Below are 22,330 nucleotides of genomic sequence, written 5' to 3' on the forward strand. Positions count from 1 at the left end.
GGAAGCTGTGAAGAGGGCGAATCCTGAATACCACAAGGAAGATTCCTACGTTGTATAAGGGCCAGCTTTCTGGATTTTAGGAACCAGTATTAAGGTGGGAGTAATTCACAAAGGATGGGGGCTACAGTCTCTCCCTCACTCTATCCATAGATTAAATCATCCTGTGCCTGTTGATTCTTAGGCTGAACATTCTCAAATCTGCCCCCTCCTCTTCGTTCTCCCAGCCCTGAATGAGCTGAGGCCTCGGTTCCCACTGCACCTGCTTCTCGGCCTTAAAGGCTCAGCCGTTCTGATATAGCGACAGCCTTTGGACACCTGGCCACTTCCCGTGGGGTTGGAACCAGCGGCAGCAGCACACAGACCCTCGGCCCCCTCCTCCACCCCATCCTGAATCAGAATCTGCTTTTTGAGCGGAACACCAGGGACGCTATCTGTGCATCCAGTTTGAGAAGCGCTGTGTTACAGCACAGTTCTGGTTTAAAATGTACCCCAGTGAGAGACCTGTCCTTCGTCTTAACCCGCATTCCTGGGGGTGTGAACTCATATATAGATAGGAGCTCGTGAAGATGTTCTGCTTAGTTAAGGGGTGGCCCAGCTGATGAGGGCAGGCCTTCTTCAGGATTACTGGAGGGCTTTCTAAGCAGAAGAAATCCGTTTACGGTAAATCAGAGAAAGCCACAGGCAGGAGCCAGAGGTCCGAAGGCAGTGGAGACAGGAGGGCAGAGAGAAGGAGAGAGAGCGAGCCAGCGCCAGGATGCTTCCACCTTCAGGGAGAGGGCAGAATCGTAACACCTTGACTAGCCTCCCAAACCGTGAGCCAACAGATTCCTGTTGTTAAGCCAACCCACTGAGTGGCATTTGTCAGAGCATCCCTGGCAAGCTATGGCAGATGGCTTCCTGGGGCCCATTCAACACCACCCATGGCTCTTCTGGTAACGTACACCGGATACCCAGCTCCCCGTGAGCACCCCATGCTACAGCCACATGGGGCTCCTTGACATTACTTTTGCACACATAACGTTCTCGCAGGTGTCTTGCCTTTGCCTGTGAGACACCATATAGAGATGAACCTGCAATTGCCTGGCACACAGTATGTCTCAATAAAACACTAGCTACACATTAAACCTGCTAAGCAATTGACATGCAAACTTTGATTTCATCCCAACAGTCCTTTAAGTAGCTGTAACAATTCCCCTTTCTGAGAAAAAAACCTGAGGCTTGGGGAGGTTATAGAGCTGGCCAGGGGCACCTGGAAAGGAGCAGCCACGTGACTCCCGAAACCCCAGGTTGTCCCCTCACAGCTGGGCCTCCCAGCCAGGGTGAGGCCCCTACTGGAAACATCCCCTCTTCTCGGCAGCAAATGCCTCCTTGACTCCCGAAATCAAATTCAAATGCACTCTCCCTCCTCTACGCCCCAGCTCTGCATTCCCGAGGAGGCACAGAGGCTCAAGGGCACTTCAGGGATTTGCCGGGTGACCCCAGCTGGACTGGGCCAGATGCACCAGAGCCCGACTCCAACTGGGAACTGCCTCCTCCAAGCTGAGATGGGGAGTGGCTGGGGTTGTACAGAAACCATTCCGAATCAGACCCTGAACCCCAAGAAATATGAGCTGAACAGAGGAGCCACTGCTCCAAGGAGGAGAAAGTTCTTGTCAAACAAGCCTTTCCTCCAGATGACACCAGCGGACACCGGGTAAGAGCCGAGGTGCCGTGGCTGAGCTCCCATTTAACCACAGACGGCTCCTCTCTGATGGACATCTGAACTCCTCTCTGATGGACAACATCTGAACTCCTCTCTGATGGACAACATCTGAACTCCTCTCTGATGGACAACATCTGAACTCCTCTCTGATGGACAACATCTGAACCGACAGCCCCCGTCAGATCCCTGGGGACAGGTACAAAGTTCACCCAGGCGGGAAGTCAGACCAATAGTCACCTGACCCAGAACTGTTTCGGGAAGAGATGAGCTGAGGTAATATTGCACAGTCTTCAAGAAAAAACAAAAAACAACCCTGGAACAAAATGACTGACAATTACCACAGGAAGTCAATTTTTGGCATTTTTTTCCTTCTGATTCCAAATCTATGACTGGTTCCGTTAAGCCATGCCCCTTGCAAGCAGAACGTTTACGTATTTTATGATTTCTAGAGACCTCTCGTGTACATTTTCTCATTTGATCCACACAACTAGCGTGTCAGGTGAGCAAATCAGATATTCTCATTCTAGGAATTTTTTAAAAAAATTGTAACCTATGACTTGTGTAATTTTAATTTTAAATATAATTTCTAAGGACACTAATTTTGTATGGATATAAAGGAAGAGGAGAGAGAGGAAAGAGGCCTTTTGAATAGTTCTTCTCGCCCAAGATGTAGGAATGAACTCTCCAAAATGCCTAAGATATTACTTCCCGCCCTGAAGGTGAGTCAGTTTGCTAGGAGAAAGGACTCACTTTCTGCAGGTCAGTGCTATTATGGGGAAAAGCCTCCTGACTCAACCAAAGGCAGGACAGCCAGTGTCAGCGGCTGAATGAGCAGCTCTTCTGCAGGATGGTTCAAAGTGCAAATTAGAGGTTGTGAGGTGAGAGCCTGGCAGTTAGATTCTCTTCCTTTCAAAGGTTATAGACTGCTCTGACATACACCGCGTTCCCGTGACACTTGCCATAACTTAAATGTCACTGTGCTGGGCATCCCTCCTGTTGATGAGTGAGCCCTGAGGGATGGGAATGCAACAAGAAGTCCCACTGGTTGGGCCTTGAGCCATGGAGCAAAAGATTTCTTTCCTTTCCTTTCCTCTTTTTTTTTTTTTTTTCCAGAACTGGACTGTCCCTAAGCCCTTGCAGGTGCTCTTTTTAAATTTGTTAATTATGCAACAAAATGGCACATAGATATATATTGAAATCCTAACAATGAGGGGTGCTTAGTTAACACTTTCTGGGCTAAACCACTCTTGGAATAAGATACAAAGAATGACCAAGTGATATTTGGGGTTCTGATAGGAGCCATTCCAAATCTCTACTTAAGCCCCAACTCCCCCTTCTCTATTTCAGGAAACTCTTCTTTCAAATACTCCTGAATTTTCCTGGACTTTAGCAGAGGTAACCCTGTTGCTGTGCATTGACATTTACTGCAAACCTAGCAGGGTGTGGAGGCAGAGCTGGGCCCCTCTGCTGCTGAGCTGAACTCTCCTGCCTGAAGTCCAGGGGCCTCCCCAGCACGGCTTGAGGGGCCCCTGGCAGGCCTCGCCTCTACTACCTGCTCGGTCAGCTCTGACCCGAGACTACTCTTTCCCATGCCTCCTCCTTCTGAGTCATCACCCACAGAGAAGGGAAGTTGCTTAAACTGGGAACCCTGTGCTTTCATTTCCCAGTGTGGCAGGATACAGCCTATTACAGGACACTCTATTCAGGTCCTGGCCCACCACCCATTCCATTTATAGTAACAATCGACTTCTCTTTTCACAGCTCAGTGTGCTGATGGAATGAGGTCATCTGGGGAAAGAGCTCTTTTCCTGAGGTCAGGACAATTCATCCTTTGACAAAAGGCCAAAGACTGGGAACAAGGACCCTTCCAGGTTCTCTGGGGGCAGATCCGTGCAGCCCCAGGCACCCTCAAGCTAGGGAGGTGCCTCTGCCAAGAGAGAAAGGGAGCCGGCTCATGATGTTCCCACGGGACAATCGGTCCTGCTCTGGCGAAAACTGCATAGAACTAATTGCCTAGTGAAGATAAATCTGGCATCACTGTCTCTGTCAACCACACTTGACTTGCCAGGAATCCATGGGACTTGTGAGAATGGACTGGCAGTTTTGGAAATAATATAACCTTTGTAGGGTCATGATGTGACTTTGGGTAAGCTGCTGAACCTCTCAAGCCAGTTTCTCATCAGCACATGACAAACACCCACTGCAGGCTGGTAAGGTGACACCCTGAGGGCTGACTCCAATGTCACAAAGTCACACGGTGACGCTCTCGGTCTCTGTCTTGGGGCACCTAGGGCAGTTTTATGAGATGACTTGTGTGCCCCCCCCCCAAATGTGTTGATGTCCTTATCCCTAATATCTGAGAATAGGACCTTACTCGGATGGGGTCGTTACAGATGGAAACAAGCAAGTTAAAAGGAGGTCAGCTATAGTTCCCCAGGAGAGGAAAGCGCCGAGCCGGCCGTGGGTGCCGGCTGCACCTGAGCTGGAGGCCGGTCCCGCGCCTCAGCCTCGGAGGCAGGACCCCGGCGCCGGCCGCTGGAGGCCGGGCTGGGCCGTCACCTTGTGGTTGTAGAAGTGCCCGTTGATGGAGAAGCGGTGTCGCCGCAGCCGCTGGGCCTCGGACTTGGGCCTCCGCTGCACCGCGCAGCTCACGTCGCTCCGTGTCCGCACGAGCGGTGGTGCCTCGTCCTCCCCGAGGGGCTCTGCGGGGAGAATCGGCCGGCGGGGTCAGGCCGGCGTGGTTAGGCCGCGGTGTCGGGGCTCTCGGCGGGGGTGGGCGCTGCCTGGAGGGTGCATCCGTGTCGTCCCTGGGATGGGGGCGGGGCGCCGTGGGGGGAGGGGGCTCCCACTCTGCAGCTCCGGAAGGAGACACCGGCCAGCGAGGCCTGAGTGAGTGGCACCGCCGCAGGGCCTCTCTCGGGCTCCATCTGGGGCGAGTTGCCCCCAGAGTTAGGGCTTGAAGTGTCCTCACCCCCGGCCCCCAGGACCTCCGCATGTGGCCTGATTTGGCAGGAGGGTCGTTGCAGATGGAATTAGGCAAGCTCAAATGAGGTCACATTGGAGTAGGGGGCCCTTGGTCCAAAGTGACTGATGTCCCTATAGAAGGGGACAGGGGATACAGGGGGAAAGGCCACAGGGCGACGACGAAGATGGCCAACAGCCCACCAGAAGCCAGGCAGGGGCTCTCCCCGACAGGGTTCAGCCTTCCGGCTTCCGGCACGTGGACCTTTGCTGGGCAGCCCTCAGAATCTAAGACGGGCACCGGCCGGCCCTGTCCTGCAGTCCCCGTCACACATGCCGAGGGGGCGCAGAGAGCCTGGGAGCACTGATGGATCCCAGAGTGGGAGGAAGACATCCCACAGGCCTGAGCAGGCAGGCCGGCCGGCCACCACAGGCTGCCCATGTCCTCTCATTTCTATGACGCAGCACGAAGGGTAGGCTCGGGCCACCGAGAAGCTGGGTAACCCCTGTGAGCTTCAGCTTCCTCGTCCGTACAGCGAGGTGGGCATGGGTGGGCCTGAGCCTATGGGGCCTCCTCCTTCTGAGCAGGTGTCAGTGACGCAAGCCACTGACAAGGGCGCCCTTTGCCGCCTCACGGAGCTGACCTTTGGAAATCGCGGTCCGTTGAGAAACCCTTCCTCCCCATCCCGGGGCGGGACGCACCCTGGGCGGCCCGTGGGCCCCACTTACCGGCACCGTCTCTGGAACCTTCCGCCCTCGGCACTGGCCCAGTGCGTGGCTCCTCGGCGCCGTCCCCACCACCCCGAGGAGGGGCCTCCTTTCTGAAAAGAGAACATCACAGGAATCAGCTTGCCTGCTGGCCTAGAAGACACCCCAGGCACGAGGGAAGAGGCCGCTGCCCGTGGGCAGAACACGGCAAGGCTCAGGGAGGCAGCAGGTTCATACCTAGAAAGCCAATGAGAACAGTCCAGAGAAGCCTCCCCAGTGTTGGCCGGAAGGAGGGTGAACTGACCCTGCAGACTTGAGTGCCCCGGATGTCACTGGACACCAGGCCAGCACTGGGGCTGGGTGCCAGAGGGCTCTCCAGGCTCCAACAGGCCTGGTGGGGTGTCCTGGGCATGGGCAGCTTAAATGGGGTGGCCCCCAGGCAGGGCAGCTAGCATCCGGCTAAGAAGCAACGGGCACACCTGAAACGTCTGCAGCCCTGCGACGTGATGGTGTAGGAGATGGGCAGACAGGGACCGTGCGGAGCGCCCTCGGGACACAGCGCCCAGAGCCTCACCTCCCTGCCTGCCACAGGCCGCCTCTGCCTTGGGGCACGACACGGAGGGCACCACTGCACTTGCAGCCTCAGTCAGGAGGCCCAGCCTGATATGCTCTGAGTCTGCATCTCCAGGCTCGCTACACCAGGCCACGGACACGTGGACTCACGCCAGCGTGTGTGGCATGGGGCATCGACATGCTAAGTTCTTTCGGGGCATTCACTTTACTTGAATCTTTGAAGGGGAACTTTTTTTTCCTCTCAGTTGTTGCCTTTTTAAAGGATTTGCTAGATGTAGAATTCAGTAGCTAACTGCTCCTTTTTAGTGGGAAAGTGGGATAAAAATCCATGAAATGGCACCACAGGTAGGAAATCATCTCTCCCAACTGAAACCTCCTTCTGACATTGAAACAAAAACTTTGCAGAGCAGGAGAATGCTAAATTGGAGCGAATGCTCAAGACAATACAGGAGAGGCTGAGAAATTTCAGGCAGGCAGAGGGCTTTAGCCCCCTCTCCTTGCGGACAAGGTGACTCAGTGCACATGGTGAAGCATGCCTGGGGGTGAGGGAAGCCCCGAAACATTCTCTGGCAGGGACCCAGAACCCAGCTGTGTGCATGACAGACCACTCGGGGGTGAGGGTCTCATGTCGAGTGATGGATCCCTCCCCGGGGGCTTGGTGACCAGGCCGGGTCACACTCCTGCTCCCACCCTGAGGCTGAGGACATGCCCCTGCACCCCGACAGTCCAGCTCGGGTGCAGCAGTGTCCTCCGAGGCCGCCTGCCCCACACTCACTGGTTGTAGCCGGGCAGCTCGGCCGTCCACATGGGGGAGGGCAGGTGCCAGCGCTCCTGGTCATCTTGCACCTGCAGCCGGATGGGCCGCCGCAGCCCCCAGGAGATGTTGAGGAGCCCCTCGATGATCAGCACCCCTTCCTCCTGCAAGGGGCCCCCACACTCCATCAGTCTCTTCACCCAGAGCCCCCAGCCCCTTGGGGTCTCGGCCCACCCTCTCCATGCCTCTTTGGGGCCCGGCCCCTTGTCCAGGACCCCCAGACCCTCCGTCCCTCAAACATCCCCCCGCCCATCCCTGAGCTCCCATCCCACCCCCAGAAAGGGCTGGCGCTGGAGCCATGAGCCTCTACGTGCTGCGCAGCCCGAGGAGAGGAAGCCTGAGGCGTGCCCTTCCCCGACCCGTGGGCTGAGTCAGGCCTCCCGCGGGAGCGGGCTGTTGGCAGGGAGGCACGTCAACCTGTGGAGCCCCTCATGTGCCCGGCCAGGCTGGGGGCTGGCGGCGGTGCCCATCAGGCCAGAGGGCTCGGCCCCCCCACCCCCGCCCATGACCTTCCTATGAGCAACGAATGCCACAGAGTGGGTTCCACCCACCTCCAGTTCCCCAAGCAGCTTCTTTCCTGGGGGTCTATCTTGCCTTCCCCACCCCCACTCACCCCACCAGCAGTGAACATGCACCCTCAGAATAACTACGGCAGCCCTCAACCCCGGCTCCCAAACCAGCCTCAGTTTCCCCAGGTCTGCAGACGGCATCCTTACTCCGGTTTCTCTGGCCTGATTCAGGCTTGTATCTAACAGAGAGCATGTCCAGGGCCTTCTGTGCCACCCCCTCACCCCCCCAGCCCTGGCCTGGCTGCTTCTCTTGCACCCCCAAAGCAGGCTGCCGGGCACCTCACAAGCCCCCCTCTCCCCTGAGCCTCGGTCCTCCAGCTCTGTGTCCCTAATCTTTTGATACCGGTCTTTTGGCAATGAACTTTAAACATCATTGCCCCATTGCTACCTCGAGCAACGTTTAGATTCTCAGAGTCCATTTTTTTTCTCTTCTTTGGCATTGAAAACCCTACGGGAAGAGGGACCTTGTGGAGATGCCCTTCTATCCCCCGTAGGGTTTACAGAGCTGTCCCATCTCGCGTCGACTCGATGCTTCATTAGCAATAGTTTAAAATGCCCTGAATTCCCAGAGAAAATGGTTCTTATCTGTTCAAGGTTATCAAAAATACACAGCTTTCTGATATGACCTCACTCCATTCACTTAAAAAAAAAAGAAGCAAACAAGAATCAGAGCTAATTTTGATAACCACTGATGTTTGTACAGGCAGCAAACACATGCCTAAGCCAGCAGACATTGCACCCCTCCCTAGAAAGGAAAAGGCGTGTGTTGATCTGCGGGAGCTAAAGGTCCCGGAGGGAGGGCAGGCAAAGCCAATGTGGGCTTGGTTCTTCACCGTAACATGACCCCAGAGAGGGCCCCTTGCCCCAGCTCCCTGGAACACCTCGCATGTCAGGACAGCTCGTTCATCGGGGGCACCACACACCACCCCAGCCTGACCCCGGGAGAAGGGAGAGGAAGCAGGCACGGCCTGGCCGCTGCGGGGCTCACATTCCAGAAGCACAGGAGACACGGGGGCTCGAGGGGCTCCGATGCCAGCAGGGGCACCGGTTGCCTGGAAGGCACGCCCTCTGTCTAAGGCAGGTCAGAAACGGGGGTACTTCCATCAGCAGTCACGGTGCCTTCCTGGAGGAGGGGTTTTCGGAGCTTTAGGAGTTGGTCCTAGAAGGGAGTGCAAGGTGGTGAAAACAGATGAGGGCGTTTCCTTGCAAGTGCTGCGGCAGCAAGTGGCAAGTGTGGATCGGTCTGAAGAAGCCTTGGGAGAGCTTAGACAGCGGGGTGAAGCCACCTCCTTAGTGGGCCCTACCTGCTGCCAAAGAAGTGGTAATTTATTCTAGAGGAAAGAAGGGGCCCTGGAGGCTCCTGGGATGGTTTGGGGTGGGGAAGGGGAGTGGTTAGACTGGCAGCCATGTGGGAAGCAGCAGGAGGAGAAGCCAGGCCAGAGAGCACTGACCACCCTGGGGGAGAGGCAGGGCCACCAGGGTCGGGTGTGCCGAGCAGCAGGCCTTGCAAGTCCCCATGGGGCAGCACTCTGAGGACACTGGCAATGTGGGGACGGGGCAGGGAGGGCTCACTCGGGCACTGGGAAGAAAAGGGGAGGCGTCTGGCAGAGCATGGGGCCGTCAGCAGGCTGCTGGCTGCAGTGGGACCAGCCAGCTCCAAGTGGCCCAGGCCTGGTATCCCCACCAAGGCAAGATGTGTGTCCCAAAGTGCCCCTTTCCCACACACACCCCCACCGAGCCTGGCCCTCTGAAATGGGGAGGCCTGGGCTGATGTCAGAGCAGGGGCCCTCGGGCTGTCATGCAGCCCCTCCCCTGTTGGGGGCCTGAATCAGGCAGAGGCAGAAACCCTCCTGGAGGCAAGGGCAGGACTCGAACCCAGGGGTTCTGTACCCTGGTGGTCTGTCCATCCTCACAGGGGGCCTCAAGCTTATAGTCTCAATTGTCCACCCAAATGAACACATCCCATCCTCAGTTCAGCCTATTAGCTAGTGTGCTGTTAATAAATCAACATTATTATATGTTGTATAATCTCAGCTATATGAAATAATTAGAATAAGAAGCTCATAACCACAATATAGAATATAAGTTACCAGGGGAGGGAATAAAATAAATTCAAAGGAAGCCAGGAAAACAGACAAAGGTTGTACAAAAGCATCTGCATGTCAAGAGCCTTTGAGGTTGGAATTGCTGACATCTCACTGAGATCCTGACCGGCATCCCAAATGTACACCTTGCCCCCCGTGGAACATGCCACCCAAAACGTGGGTGCTTCAGACCAGGCAGTCCCTCCCGGGTTCACCCAACAGCCAGGCCAGCGGGCTCGGCTGCCACCTGAATGGCTTCCTCTCTCCCCTGCTCCGCTGGGGGAAGGGGGGTGCTGGGTGAAAGATTGGGGTGTCTGAGAAGTGCCCGGCATCCCTCTTTACAAAGACCTTCCCCCAGTCTGCCCATCTGTGCTCTGCTGTCTCCTGCATTGGCTGGCCACCCTGGCATGCTCCCCAGGTGCTCCCCAAATGCCCTGCCAGCCAGTCCCCAACCCACATGGGCACAGCAGCCGGGCAATCCTTTGAAAGAGAAGCCAGACCGTCTCCCCTTGTCCAGTGCTTCGGTGGCCTCCGCCTCACTTGGGTGGAAACCCGGAGTCTGCGACTGCTCCTGGACCCCCGCTTCCATGTGGCCCAGTCCCTCGTGCATGGCCCCAACACCCGTCCCCGGGACTAGGCAGGGGCTTAGCAGGCGCCGTTCCCTGCACACCACCCCTCGATTTCCACTTGAATCACCACTCCCTGCGTTCATCCGCTCACGGCCCTGCACCCACAATGGCAGCCTGCCACCCTCCGTCCCAGCCCCACACCCTCCATCCCAGCCCCCTGCTTTGCTTTTCTCAAGCCGTTCTAGCACCTGCAACCATGATGCACCTCCGTTTAGGTCCTTGTCTCCCGCGCTAGAAAGTTAAGCCCAGGGGGACAATGGCTTTGTCCACTGCTATCGTGCCTGTACCTAGACGCTCACGGGCACGCAGTCACACTAATTAGGTCTGTTGAGCAACTAAATAACTAAACGTCCCTTTTAAGTCCACACCTTGTACGTGGTACGACCTGCACCAGACCTGGCCCTTGGTCTTGGTTCTGGGGTGGAGCTCAGAGCAGGCCTAGGGAAACCCAGTCCCTTGGGGGGCTGCAGTGCATGGCTGTCCCTCAGGGTCGCCAGGGCCCTGCCCACTCCTCACAGGGGCAGGCCAGGGGCTCTCCTCGTACAGCCCGGCTGGGACACAAGGCCCGAGTGCTGGGGTCATGGGGTGCAATTGTGATTACAGGGTGGGAAACAGATGGTGATAGCAGAGCCTTGGGACTCACGGGGCCCACGAGGGAGCCCTGTGGGCTGCGGAGGCCGGGGCGGTGGCCACCTCTTCCCAGCCCTGCCTGCAGTGTAAACAACCCCCAGCTTCCCAGGCTCAAACACCCGCTCCCGGCTGGCAGCTGGGCTGGCCCCGCCCGCCAAGCTGTTTTTGTCCGAGCCCTTCCTGAGCGCTGCTATTTTTGGCCCATGTGACAGTAATTGATGGCTGGTGGAGTGGTATAAATGCCTCCAGCGGGCGGCGAGGTTAGCCAGCGGCTCCAGGAGCAGCCTTCCCCTCCAGCCGCTGGGCAGGCTGGCCCATCGTCCTCACCGTCCTCCTCCCAGGAATCTGACCCTCGACACGGACTCCAGACCTGGGCCCCTCGACCCCCAGAGCCTTCTGGAGCTTTCCTGCTGACCACCACAGGAGCCCAGCATCTCCTGCTCCTCCAGGACCCTTCAGCTACAGGTAAGAGAAGGCAGTTGACTTCTGGTTTGAGATAAAACAAAAAGGCTTTGCTTTATCTTCGAGGGTGATTCTCAGCCTGGACTTGACATTCTCCGTTGCCTTAGTGGATGGTGCTATTCCTGGCAGTGACGCTAAGGGGCATCAGTGGAGCTTTACAGCTTTTCAGGGCATTTCACATGGGGTGTCATCTCACTGCTGCTCACGACATCCCTGAGAGGCAGGGAAGGCTAAGCCGGGTTACCAGATGAGGCTTAGAGACGAGTGTCTCGCCTTGGGTCACAGGTCGTAAGTGGCAGACCCTGATTTAAAACCCCAGCTCCCTCTGACTCCAAGTCCAATAGTCTGAGTTTTCTTATTTGACACGTTCTTCAGGAATAGCAGTGACAATGTCTGAAGCATGGGGGTTTCTAACGTTAGCAGGAAGAGTGGCCCCAGGGGTCCAGCTCTGCCTGCGGGACTTGCACCTCTGGATAGCAGTCTGCAGTCTCCCACCCCGCCCCCCAGCCCTGTCTTTCCTGGCCCATCGCAGTGGACGTGGGCTCAGGGCTCAGGATGGGGAGGGGCCGAGGGCGGGGGCATCGGGAGCTGCACAGCCCCTCACCACCCACCTGCTATTGGCCAACAGGTTGCCTGCCCCTCCCCCCACCGTGATGCGGTCCCGGCTGCTGATCTCCGTGGCCCACCTGCCCACAATTCAGGAGACGTTGGAAGAGAGGCTGTCTGGAGGACCTCTGCAGGAGCCCCCGCCCTCGCCCAGCCTGGACGACTATGTGAGGTCCATCTGTCAGCTGGCGCAGCCCGCCTCGGCCCTGGACACTGCCCCGGCGGGGGGCTGCCCCGGCAGACCGCACCGGCTGGCCCGGGCCTGCAGGAAGGGCCGCCCTGCCACATCCCTGCAGGACATCACTGCCCACTTCAGTGGCCAGCAGCCCCCACCGCCTGGGCCTGGCTCTGCCGACCCCCTGGACTGGCTTTTTGGGGAGTCCCAGGAAAAGCGGCCCAGTCCAAAGGGCCCACTGAGGAGAACTGGCCCCACTGCTGGCCCCTGTGGTCTGCGCAGACAGATGGATCCTGGCAAGGCCAGGACGGCTGGGCGCCCTCCGGCCAGACCGCCGCGGGATGGGCCCCCGAGCTCCGAGCGTGCCTCAGCCTTCCCCCACAGAGCCCGTCCCCACAGCCTCCTCAGGACCTTGCACCCACACCTCCCGGCCATCCAGGAACTCTGACCCCTCCCAATAAAGGCTTCCAGCTCGAGCTCCCCGGGCTCCCCTTCGTCTTGCCTGCCCCCTTTTCCCAGGGTGGGTTGCTGTCCTTGGCAGGTCTATGGGGGGGACACCCGCTTTCACGGATGTGGCGGGCAGGAGCCCACCTGCTCTGCTACTTCCTGGCTTGGGCGAGTCACTCTTCCTCTGCTTCCTCCAGGGTCAGCAGGGGTAATTAATAGTCCCTGCCCCCAGGGCTGGCCTGACAAGGCAATGGGGCAGCACGCGACCAAGCAAGCATGGGATAAGGGGCACCTATCCTCAGCCCACACAGGAGAGGGGGAGGAGGCGGGAGGGAAGGTGGCTTCAGAGCGCGCCCCTGGCCCAAGTCAGTCCCGTGCCCCTGCCTGTGGAGCCGGTGGTCCCCGAGGCCTGGGAAGAAGCATGGGGCGACCTTCCCTCTGGGTCCCCCAGTGAGTCTGGTCCCCAAGTCCTGATGTCCTACTGGGCTGGGATGAGCCCAGCGGAAGGCACCAGGTGTTCTGGTACAGAATTCCGCAGGGGCCGAGCCCGCAGGTGCCAATGCCTGGACCTGGGGCCCGTGCCCACCCCCTTTTCCCCACCTCCTCTGGGTGGGGCATGGTCAGCACAGGGCAGTGTCCCACCGGAAGGCAGGCTCCCTCCATGCATCCTAAGACCCAACAGGAGTCTGGCAAGGGTCGGGGTGAGGGTGGGGATGGGGAGAGGGGATCCTCTCCCTCAGAGAGCAGGGTGAGACCTCGTAACTCAAAGGAATCAGGCCTGAAGCCACCCTCCCTGTTCCCTTGGGTGGGGCCAGAACTGGCTGATGCTGGTTGTCGGGGAGAATGCTCAGAGAGGGGAGGGGTCTCAGAGCCAAGTTCACGCAGTCTTGTGTGTTTCCTCCACTCTCTTGTTCTGTGAACTGTCCTGACTATCAATCTCTAATTTTTCGGCTGTTTTAATTGCTTTGGACTTTTCCAATGTTTGTCCTCTTTTATGTGTGATATGTGGGGAGGCAGAATGTAAATCACACACTAAGAAAAAGTTTCAGACCTGTAAGGTACTCAGTTCTCTTATCTATAAAGTGGGCACACCAGTGCTGAGCCTTCCAATCTCGCAGCGGTGGGGGAAAGTGGACGACTAAACTCAGAGGTCATTATAAGTACAAGCACTATGTACAAATACATGGTATCCGTCACAGCCTGCTGGGCTCTGGTCAGCTCAAGCCTGCAGGTCTCCTTCCTTCTATAGTAAATGCACCGGGGTAGCCTCTAGCCAGTGTCCTGGGGTGGTGGGAACTGCCCACGACCGAGACGTGGCAGGACAGACCAGGCTTGATCACGCTGGACCTGAAGCAGCACGAAAGCGTCAGAGGCAGGTGGTCTGGCAACTGGGGTGATGTTTGCTGATTGCCCCCATGGTCGGAAACCGCTCCCACCACATCTAGGGAGGCCAGGCAGGGGTGGGGAGACCCCTGGGCTCCGGGCACCTCAGCTACTATCACCGCTGGTGCAAAGGAAGTTAGTGCCACCTTCAGAGGCTGCCAAAAAAAGGGGTGGGGGGGGGGTGGGGGAAGGGGCCTCTGGCGTATCTCAAGTTCTGACAGGACAGAACAGCCCCAGATTCGCCTTCTTTTTGCTGCACGTCCCCCTGGGGAAGGGGCCGTAGAGACCAGCCGGTCTCCGCAGTCATGGCTTGAGGACGGCGTGCAGCACACAAGCTCCCCGGGAGCAGGCTGGGAAGCATCCTCTCCCAGATGACAGAAGACTAGAGATGGGTCCTCATTTGCTGCCTCCAGGTCTTCGAGGAGGGGTGGGCAGCCCTCGCGGGGCGGGGCCTCTGAGAGCGGAGGCCTCCCTCCCTCCACTTCCCAGGCCCGGCAGGGTCTGGGGCTGCAGGGCAGGACAGCATGTGGTGCTCGCTCACGGCCACCAGGAGGAGCCCCCGAGCACCTCAGGGCCGAGCGTGGGGCGGGTGGGTGCAGATCCCGGGCCCGGCGGGCGCCGGTTTCCTCCTGCTCACACTATTAGTGACAGGCCGGCACCCTTTTCCTTCTGGAGAGTAAGCAACCTGCTTAAAACCTGCTCCTTTCAACAGGCATGGCTGCTCCCGGGTGCTTGCAGATCTCACTCAAGCAGAACTATCCCAAAGGTGAGGTTTGCAGTGAAGGAAGCTAACACCTCAGCTTGCCCGAGGGCAGAGTCCCTCCCCCTAACCCTTCGGAGGCTGGGAGGTTTGCAGGGAAATGCTGTGCAGGGACACACTTAATCTCTCCAGGCCAGTAGAGACTGCAGAGCTCGTGGCTGCAGCTGCCGCTGGACAGGGGAGAGAGAGCAGAGAGGAGCTGTGCCAGCTGTGATCTGGGGACCTGGGGACCATGAGTGGCAAACAGCTGCCTGCGTCCCTGGGAACTGTTGTGGGATCCCGCAGAGATGCTAAAGACCTCTAGAGCATAATGCTTAAACGGTGTTGCCGTGTTACAAACCACCCCGGGATCGGGGATGCGTTTCTTGAACTCGGATGGCAAGAGTTGTCCCTGTGTCTCAAAGGTCTTTCGAGATTTTAAGAAGTAAAGGGCCAGGTGCATTGGAGCCGCCTGGGGCATCCTCAGTTTCCCCCCCACCTGCCCGCACCTGGGGCTGCCGAGGTCCCCGGGGCCCAGGAAGAGCCAGGTATGTGTCTGAGACCTTGCAGAGGCTTGGGCCCGGGGCCGGGGTGGGCCAGCGGCCTTGGTGGTTCCCTGAGGAGCGGGCTAAGCCCCAGGCCTTGCGCGCCATGGCCAGAAGCCCCTGCCGCACAGCCTGCCGGCCTACACTTCACAGCGGCTGTCACCCCCCAGGATGGCATGCTTCCTTGGGCTGGCACCCCCTGGCTCTTCTGACTGTGGAAGTCCCTGGAAGCTCCTGCTGTCTCTCTGGAGATCAAGAGATGGCCTCACATCCTCTTTTGGGCTCGGAAACAGGAAAATCCCCAGCCTAGAAGGTGCTCCTTTCCCACTGCAGGGGCTGTCGGGGACCCTGTGGAATCCCCCCACTCCTCCCCAGGGAAGGACTTGTCCCACACCACACAGGGCACGGCCCGGGGCCGCCCAGCCCCTCTCCCCACACAGCTGTTCCGACAGAGGCAATTATCTTGGGGACTCCCCACGCGCTGAGCTCAGAGACACGTTCTTCTCCAACTTGACCCTCCGTGGGAATCCCCGAAGGGCTGTGACAGGGCCGATGGGAGGCCCCAGCCTCAGAGTTCCTGACTCGGTAAGTCTGCACTGGGGACCTGCGAATGTGCACGTCCAACAAATTCCCCAGTGGAGCTGACGCTGGTGTGGGAAACCCACAGAGAGCCACCACTGTTTTGGGTCCTTAAGCTCCTGCGGCCCAGAGACGCTACCCCATGTCTGCATCGCCCACACCTGAAGTGGGCGCCAGTGGCTCACTCAGCGACACAGATCCACACCCCTCCGGCCCCGTACCTCCCCCTCACCCCATAATCTGCCGGGCATGCTGGAGCTCAGGACTCCTCCTAAGCCGCCCCAGGCCAGCCCTGCTGGCTAGTCGTTCAGTGGCGCTGAGCTGGCATGGTGATGCGGGGCCAGGCAGGGCACCCACCCTGCGTGGAGCGGCCGACCGCACAGTTAAGAAAAGAGACAGCAAAACCAAAGGCAAGACTGGACTGGCCGGGGGCACCGGGTCTCAGCCTGGCGACGAGGAGGTTTCAGAGAAGGCCGACCCTGGCCAAGGGGATGGCACGAGTGAGAAGCAGGAGGCCGCACGGCAGCACGGAGGGGATGGGGCACAAGCCATCCTGCGGGAGGCCCCGTTTGGGGAGTGAAAGGGGACAGGGAGAGGAGGAGCGCGGGGTCTGCCCCTCTGGCCAGGCTGATGCCATCATGGATGGGTTCCTGCCCACCCCCCACCCTACCATGGATTGGCAAACACCCCACTGCCCAGACTTTGGGGTTAGCCCTCCTGATGTGGACGGATGCGTGGCTGTCAGAATAACCCAACCAGGGAAGCTAATAAGCAGACTGGCCTCAGCCAGGACAGACTCTGTGGGGGTGTCCCTGGGCCCTGAACGGTTCACTCCCATCCTCAGGAACAGGAGGAAGGTCTGGGAGGCTGCTGACCCTCCTCATACCTGGGTGGGCTGGATGCAAGGCCAGGAGGCCACCTCTGTGCAAGGAGCTGAAATCACCAACACAAAGCCTTTCCCAAGATGAAAGCTTTGCCACTGGGTTTAAAAAACGAATCGAGTTAGCTCAAGAAGGGGCAAAGTGCCCCGACAAAGGTTCCCAGGCATGTTGCCCTAGAGGTTCTGGGTCACGGCCAGGTGGTGGCTCTGCTTGACCTGCACAGCATGTACGTCCACAGCCTGGGCCCTGCTGGACCTTCCCTTAGCATCTCCCTGGCGGCCTGTGGCCTGCGGACACGTTTTCTCTAGCCCACATGGTGTTCTAAGCATCGGGGATTTCACAGGAAACTCGGCAAGGATCGGGCCATCCTGAGCCCATAGACCTGCGTGGCAACAATGGGTTGGGTTCCAAGGGTAGTTGCCACCTTTGGGCGGGTGCCAGGCCGTGGGCCCCTGCCCCTCTTGCTGGCCTCTGAACCTGTAAGCCCTGGGGGAGGCCAGTGTCCTCTTTTTCCAGGTGAGAACACCGAGGAAGGAGGAGACAGGTGAGAACTGCCCTGGGACATCGGTGGCAGCTGGCAGTGGGGTGGATGTGAACTCCACTCCGTCCAGTGGGGAAAGGGGGTTCCCAAGGCCGGGGAGCTGTTGGGGGAGGGAAGGGCTTGGTCTGGGGAGGAGGGTCAGCTGTTAAAGCTGATGGCCTCAACACCAGAACAGGGTGACCGGGGCCGTTCCCAGCAAGGAGACATCGCGGAGGGACTGCGGAGTGCCCCCAACTGCTTAGGCTGGATGAGAAACTCCTACCAGGGATTCTCAAACTTTTCATTTTTTAAGCAATAAAAGTTAATTTTCCACTTAAATTGTTCAGGGTCCCCTGCTCTGCTCTGGTTATGGTGGGGGGTGGAGAGACCCCTGAGGATCTTCGTTGTCTCACCTGCCCCCAAGCTAATCCCCCAAACCTCCTGGGAGCTCCACAGTGGGCACGGAGCATCGCTGGGAACCACTGGCCTAGAGGAGGGCCTCGGACAAATCCCTTCCCATGCTCGGGGTTGTAGAAGCAACGGAGGACTAAACTGAAAGTTGAAAGAGCCTGAACTTTGAGAGAGAGGTTTTCGCATTCCACCTCTGAAACTTCTTGATGTGTGAGCTGGGGAAAGGCGCCTGACTCGTTGGAGCTTCCAGACAAAGCCATCAGTGCTCCTGGAAGCCGTAGGGGCTGTCCACTGGTACCCCTCAGTTCCACTCTCCTTCTGGGTGGACAGGGCAGTGAACTTCCACCCCCAGTGAAGCTGGGCACGGGCAGTAAAATGCTTGCTAGAATGTGCCACCTCTGGATTAAGAGCTGTAAACCACGTTCCCCCCTGGCTGCTGCAGTGTCTGCGCCTGGGCCCCTGAATCGTGACCATGAGCTGGTCCCCTCTGCTGGCCCACACTGGACGTGTGGTATGAGTGAGAAGCAAACTCTGCTGTTTTAAGCCACTAAGATGTGGGAGTTGTTGGTTGCTACCAGAAAACCCGATTTTTGCAGCGTTGTGAGGATGCAGTGAGACAAGGAGTGCATGAAGAAGCTGCAGAAAGCATTAAGTATGGCATTGGGCATGACAGACCCCATGTACCAGGGAAGCCTAGTTTTCTCTGCTAAGCCGACTGGTCTAATTACACAGCTTCTGGAAGTTCTGGGAGGTAGAAGGGAAAGGCCCATGGAGGGAAGTCCCACATTGGGCTGGAGTCCTATGAAAGAAGTACGTGGCTCAGGGAGGTAAGAGGGGAAAGCGAGGTTGCTATGGCCACCTTGACACCAAGGGGGTCCAAGAGCCAGGCCGGATTACATAGCAGCAACGTGAGGGACTTTCAACCACTTACAGACTCGCCACCCCCATTGAAACCACAGGGCTTCTTTGGGAACCCCTCCACCATAGCCGGGCTTTCCTCTGAGGGTTGTTCAGACTTGCAAGCACAGACCCTAGCCTTCCCTCATCGTCCCGCTGCCTCGGGCAAGCTCAGGCCCTTGCAGAGCTCCTCATGTGTGCCGTGGAGGGGACGGAAGGACTCATCTATAGTCTCTAAGAGTTCTTCAAACTCTGACCTCCCAGCAATTCACCTGGACAAAAGCTCAGGATGGAGGGAGGAGCCATGAGGTGCACCTGACCTGCTTGGAGCTCCTACCGGGAGGCTCCGGTCCTTGGCACCACTTAGCAGGACTTCAAGGGGGATATCCTGCCTGCTGGTATCCCAGCCCTTGGCTCAGGGGGTGAATAACTAGAGTGACCACATAATTTGTTATCCAAACTGGACCCTCTGAGAGCAAAGGGAATGGCATTAATAATTACTGGAAACAATAAACCAGGATAAATGGTGACCGTAATAATAAAGAAAAAAGTAGACTTTACCTCTCTGTGTCTTAGCTGGAAGCTTCTCCCCTCATGGTAGCAGTTGTAGGTTTTTAGCAGGCTTAGGAGCTCTGACCTAAGAAGGTAAAGACACACAGGGACTCCTGGGGTGTGGACAAGGTCTCAGAAAATCATTTTGTTCCACTTGCTTCAGTTTCCCACATCATCCGATTATGTCAGCATCCTACCTGCCCTTTAGTTTTAAGAGTGGGCTTCATATGTGGGACTTTGTAGATAACATAGGGAGGGGCTGAGAAGGAACTGAAACCCATAGACAGGCCACAGAAGGGAGTTTCCCACACATTCACTATTGCAGAACGCAGTCCAGGGACAGTCTGCTTAGACTTTATCACTGCGTCACTCCCTCAGAATAAATCCCCAGGCTTGGATTGCTGGGTCAAAGGGTGAAAGCATTGTACAGGCTTTTGCTTTCACTCCCACACTGCTTTCTCCAAGGGTCCCGTGTGGCTGCTGTGAGGCTCCATTACATGCCCGCCTCTTCCCACTCCTGACTCTCCAGGGAGTTCTGTCGGAGGATGCAGGGGATGTGCTAAGAGTAAAATACGTGTGGTCCTAAGCAGCCCCTCCACCTAAATGACAGCTCCCAGCATAAGGGAGGAAGCCACAGCCACGCCTTGGCTGGTGGGCAGAGCCCAGGCCATTTCCTCCTACGCAGGCTGAATTCTACAGAGCAGCACAGTCCCACAGAACTGTGATCAGAGCCTCAGAGGCAATCTGAAATGTGCACAGCCATTTTTAAAAAGAAAATAGAAACAGATGAAATCAGTTTTAATAATGTAGGTCCTTCAACTCGATATAGCCAAAACATTATCCTCTCCACATGTAATCAACATAAAAGATGATTAACGAGACATTGTACATTCTTTTATTTTGAATTAAGGGTTCACAATCAGTGGGTCCTTTATGCTAGCCTCACCTTGCTGGCCCCATGCCAAGTGCTTGGGAGCAACAGGTGGCTTGGAGCTCCCCTGCTGCACAGCACTGTTCTAGAACCTTCTCCTGTAGCACCTTAGCCCACATTCAGGGGACACGGGGCACAACAGAAAACATCTGATGCTCCAAACCCACTCGAGTGCTCCAGTGTGTGATGGCTGGACACAGTGTATTTTGGGGATAATAATAACCAACAGGGGCCATGACTTAGAATTCAAGGGTATTAAAAAGACAGGATTAATGAGGAGCAGATGTATTAATAGCTCAAGTGATTGAGTGCTTGCTTCCCATGTATGAGGTCCCGGGTTCAATCCCCAGTACCTCCTTAGAAAAAAAAAGACATGATCCAAAATGTGTGTTCACTATGCTAAAAGTATGTAAAAGCTGAGCATAAAATTATCAGAAAACATATGTAAGTATAATGAATCTTGTTATGATTATGATTCAGACTTTTTTCAAAATTATGTTTAATATCACTAACTTATTTTTATGTTAAAATTTAAATAAGGAAAATGATGCTAGGGGCAGTGATGTGAAATGGCACAAAGGAATGAGACAATATATCTGTTTCCTCAGTGTCTTTGGTAGGGAGACCCTAGCCTGAAGGTTGTCAGCAAAAAGCAGTCTACTTCAAGAAGGCTGGTTTGTCCTCAGGTTGGATGAGAGTTGCCCAAGTTTAGAACATATTTTGATTCAGGACTCAAAAAGGCAAGTGAAATGAGGAAGATACTTCCCTTTAGGTCAAAAACGATATTGAAGAATATTCTGAATATTTTTTACAATGAGGCAGAGCACACACAAATAAAAATAAGCAAAGTTAAAACAATCAAGTCAATAAAATATACTTTTTTTCACTAAAAACTCAAAAACACTTCTGAGTTCCTTTTCTCTGTACTGTTGAACACCATGAAAGTGTTAGTACTCTTCTAGCTTTTAAATAAATTAAACTCTGTCTCGAGGCAGTCCCGGCTGGCCTCTTGGCATTTTCAAGAGTCTCGGTTCAAAGCCAAAACGCCCAGGCCGGGCCCGAGCAAAGCTCAAAGGGGCGGAGGTGGCTGGGGCCAAACACTCACCCCAAAGAGCACCTTGATTTCCAAATAGAGAAGCTCCGAAAGTAAGCCTCCCAGCACCGACTCCAGGGACGCACCCCCGCACCTAGAGAAAGGTGCTGGGGACCCCTCCCCAAAGATGCCCAGAGAAGCCGGCACCAAGGCCCCATCCCCTGCAGACCAAGGCTTACTTCAGAATGGACCTGCTGTCACTGACGGGCACATGAGAGCTGGGAGGGATGTCTTCCTTCATCTTCTCCTCCTCTGCTCTGCCGCCTGGAGTTACCTGCCAGGAAGAAGAGGGGACAGCTGGGTAAGTCGGGGGCAGTGGCAGCCCCAGCACACAAAGCCCTGCCGACACGTCCTGGGACCCACACTGCCTGGGAGCATGACTGGCAACCAGGCTCCCCTCCCCGGGGCCAGGTCAGAACTGCAAGGCCGATGGTCCCCGGCTCCCAGAATCATCCTCCGTAACCCCAGGAGGACGATCTGGGCAATCGTGGACGATCTCCTCAGCGGTGCCGACCCCCAGGCTCTCTTCCTTGCCGTGAGGACAAACCTAATGATGGCTTCTCTCTCCCCCGTTTTTTCCGCAAAGCTCTGTAGAGCGTGCGATGGCGCACTTGGAGTGGGAACGTCTGGGCCAGCCGTGCTAGTGCTAGAGATCAGACCTGAGTCTTCAGTGCATGCCCAAGACTGGGTGGAGCACCCTCTGTGAATTATCTACTTTAGTCCTTATGACGGATGTGTCATTATATCCCCATTTTGTGGATGAGGAAACAGGGACACAGGGTAAATTCTTTTCCCGAGATTACACAGCTAGCAAGTGGCTAAGCCACTGATCAAACACAGTGGTCAAGCCCCAGATTCTGTTCTCTCAACCCCTTCTCCATGTTCATTCTGGACAAGAGACTTAAAGTCCCTGATGTTTTCCTCATCTGTACAATGAGTTAATCTCTCTCCTACAGGACCATTAGTGGATTCACACGTGACACACTCTAGCTCTTCCCATTCACAACCTCAAAAGGTTTAAGAACTTCTCAAGCCCTCCACAGCTCCATTTCTTGATGGATGAATCCCGCAGAGCTTGCTCCATCCTGCTGGCATCTTCTCTACAGGCTCCTGCTTCTCTGTTGCTCATCACTCTGATTCAGGCCCCTGATGTGCTGGGCAGGGAGCTAAAAGCACCACACACACTCGACCCCCAACCCACTTGGTAATTCTCATCCTCCAGTGTGCAGCCAGAAGTCTGCAGGGTTCAGTACTGTATTAGTCAGTTTTCCAAAGAAAGAGAACTGAAAGGGTCTCTCTCTCTCTGTCTCTCTCTCTATAAAAGGAATTAGATCATGCAACCATGCGGATTGGTAAGTCCAAATTCTTAGGGCAAGCTACAAACTGGAAACTTGATGAAGATGATGCTGAATTCCTCAGAAGAAGTCACAAGTTAAAAA

At 56.3% G+C, this 22,330-nt stretch overlaps 2 protein-coding genes across 5 annotated transcripts in view; one reads left to right on the forward strand and one right to left on the reverse strand.

Moving 5' to 3' along the window:
- The window catches only part of RASSF4 (Ras association domain family member 4), a 40,602-nt gene that overhangs the window by 8,922 nt on the left and 9,350 nt on the right, over window positions 1-22,330 (reverse strand). For all 4 annotated transcript variants that reach the window (XM_004466808.3, XM_004466810.2, XM_004466809.5 and 1 more), the window contains exons 2-6: window positions 21,071-21,165; window positions 18,877-18,952; window positions 6,720-6,862; window positions 5,393-5,484; window positions 4,262-4,404 (exon numbers count right to left, since the gene is read on the reverse strand). In XM_004466808.3, coding sequence (XP_004466865.1) covers window positions 4,262-4,404; window positions 5,393-5,484; window positions 6,720-6,862; window positions 18,877-18,952; window positions 21,071-21,132 — 516 coding nt within the window. In that variant the 5' untranslated portion in view covers window positions 21,133-21,165. The remainder of the gene's footprint in view (window positions 1-4,261; window positions 4,405-5,392; window positions 5,485-6,719; window positions 6,863-18,876; window positions 18,953-21,070; window positions 21,166-22,330) is intronic.
- On the forward strand, window positions 10,997-12,389 carry DEPP1 (DEPP autophagy regulator 1). The gene is made up of 2 exons (XM_004466807.5): window positions 10,997-11,135; window positions 11,761-12,389. The coding sequence occupies exon 2, from the start codon at window positions 11,786-11,788 to the stop codon at window positions 12,359-12,361; it is 576 nt and encodes a 191-aa protein (XP_004466864.1). The 5' UTR covers window positions 10,997-11,135; window positions 11,761-11,785; the 3' UTR covers window positions 12,362-12,389.

This window comes from Dasypus novemcinctus, chromosome 6, assembly GCF_030445035.2.
Source record: "Dasypus novemcinctus isolate mDasNov1 chromosome 6, mDasNov1.1.hap2, whole genome shotgun sequence".
Classification (NCBI taxonomy): domain Eukaryota; kingdom Metazoa; phylum Chordata; class Mammalia; order Cingulata; family Dasypodidae; genus Dasypus; species Dasypus novemcinctus.

What these genes read in the sequence shown, in the direction of transcription:
- DEPP1 (XM_004466807.5), top strand. Translation starts at nt 11,786, where the DNA reads ATGCGGTCCCGGCTGCTGATCTCCGTGGCCCACCTGCCCACAATTCAG.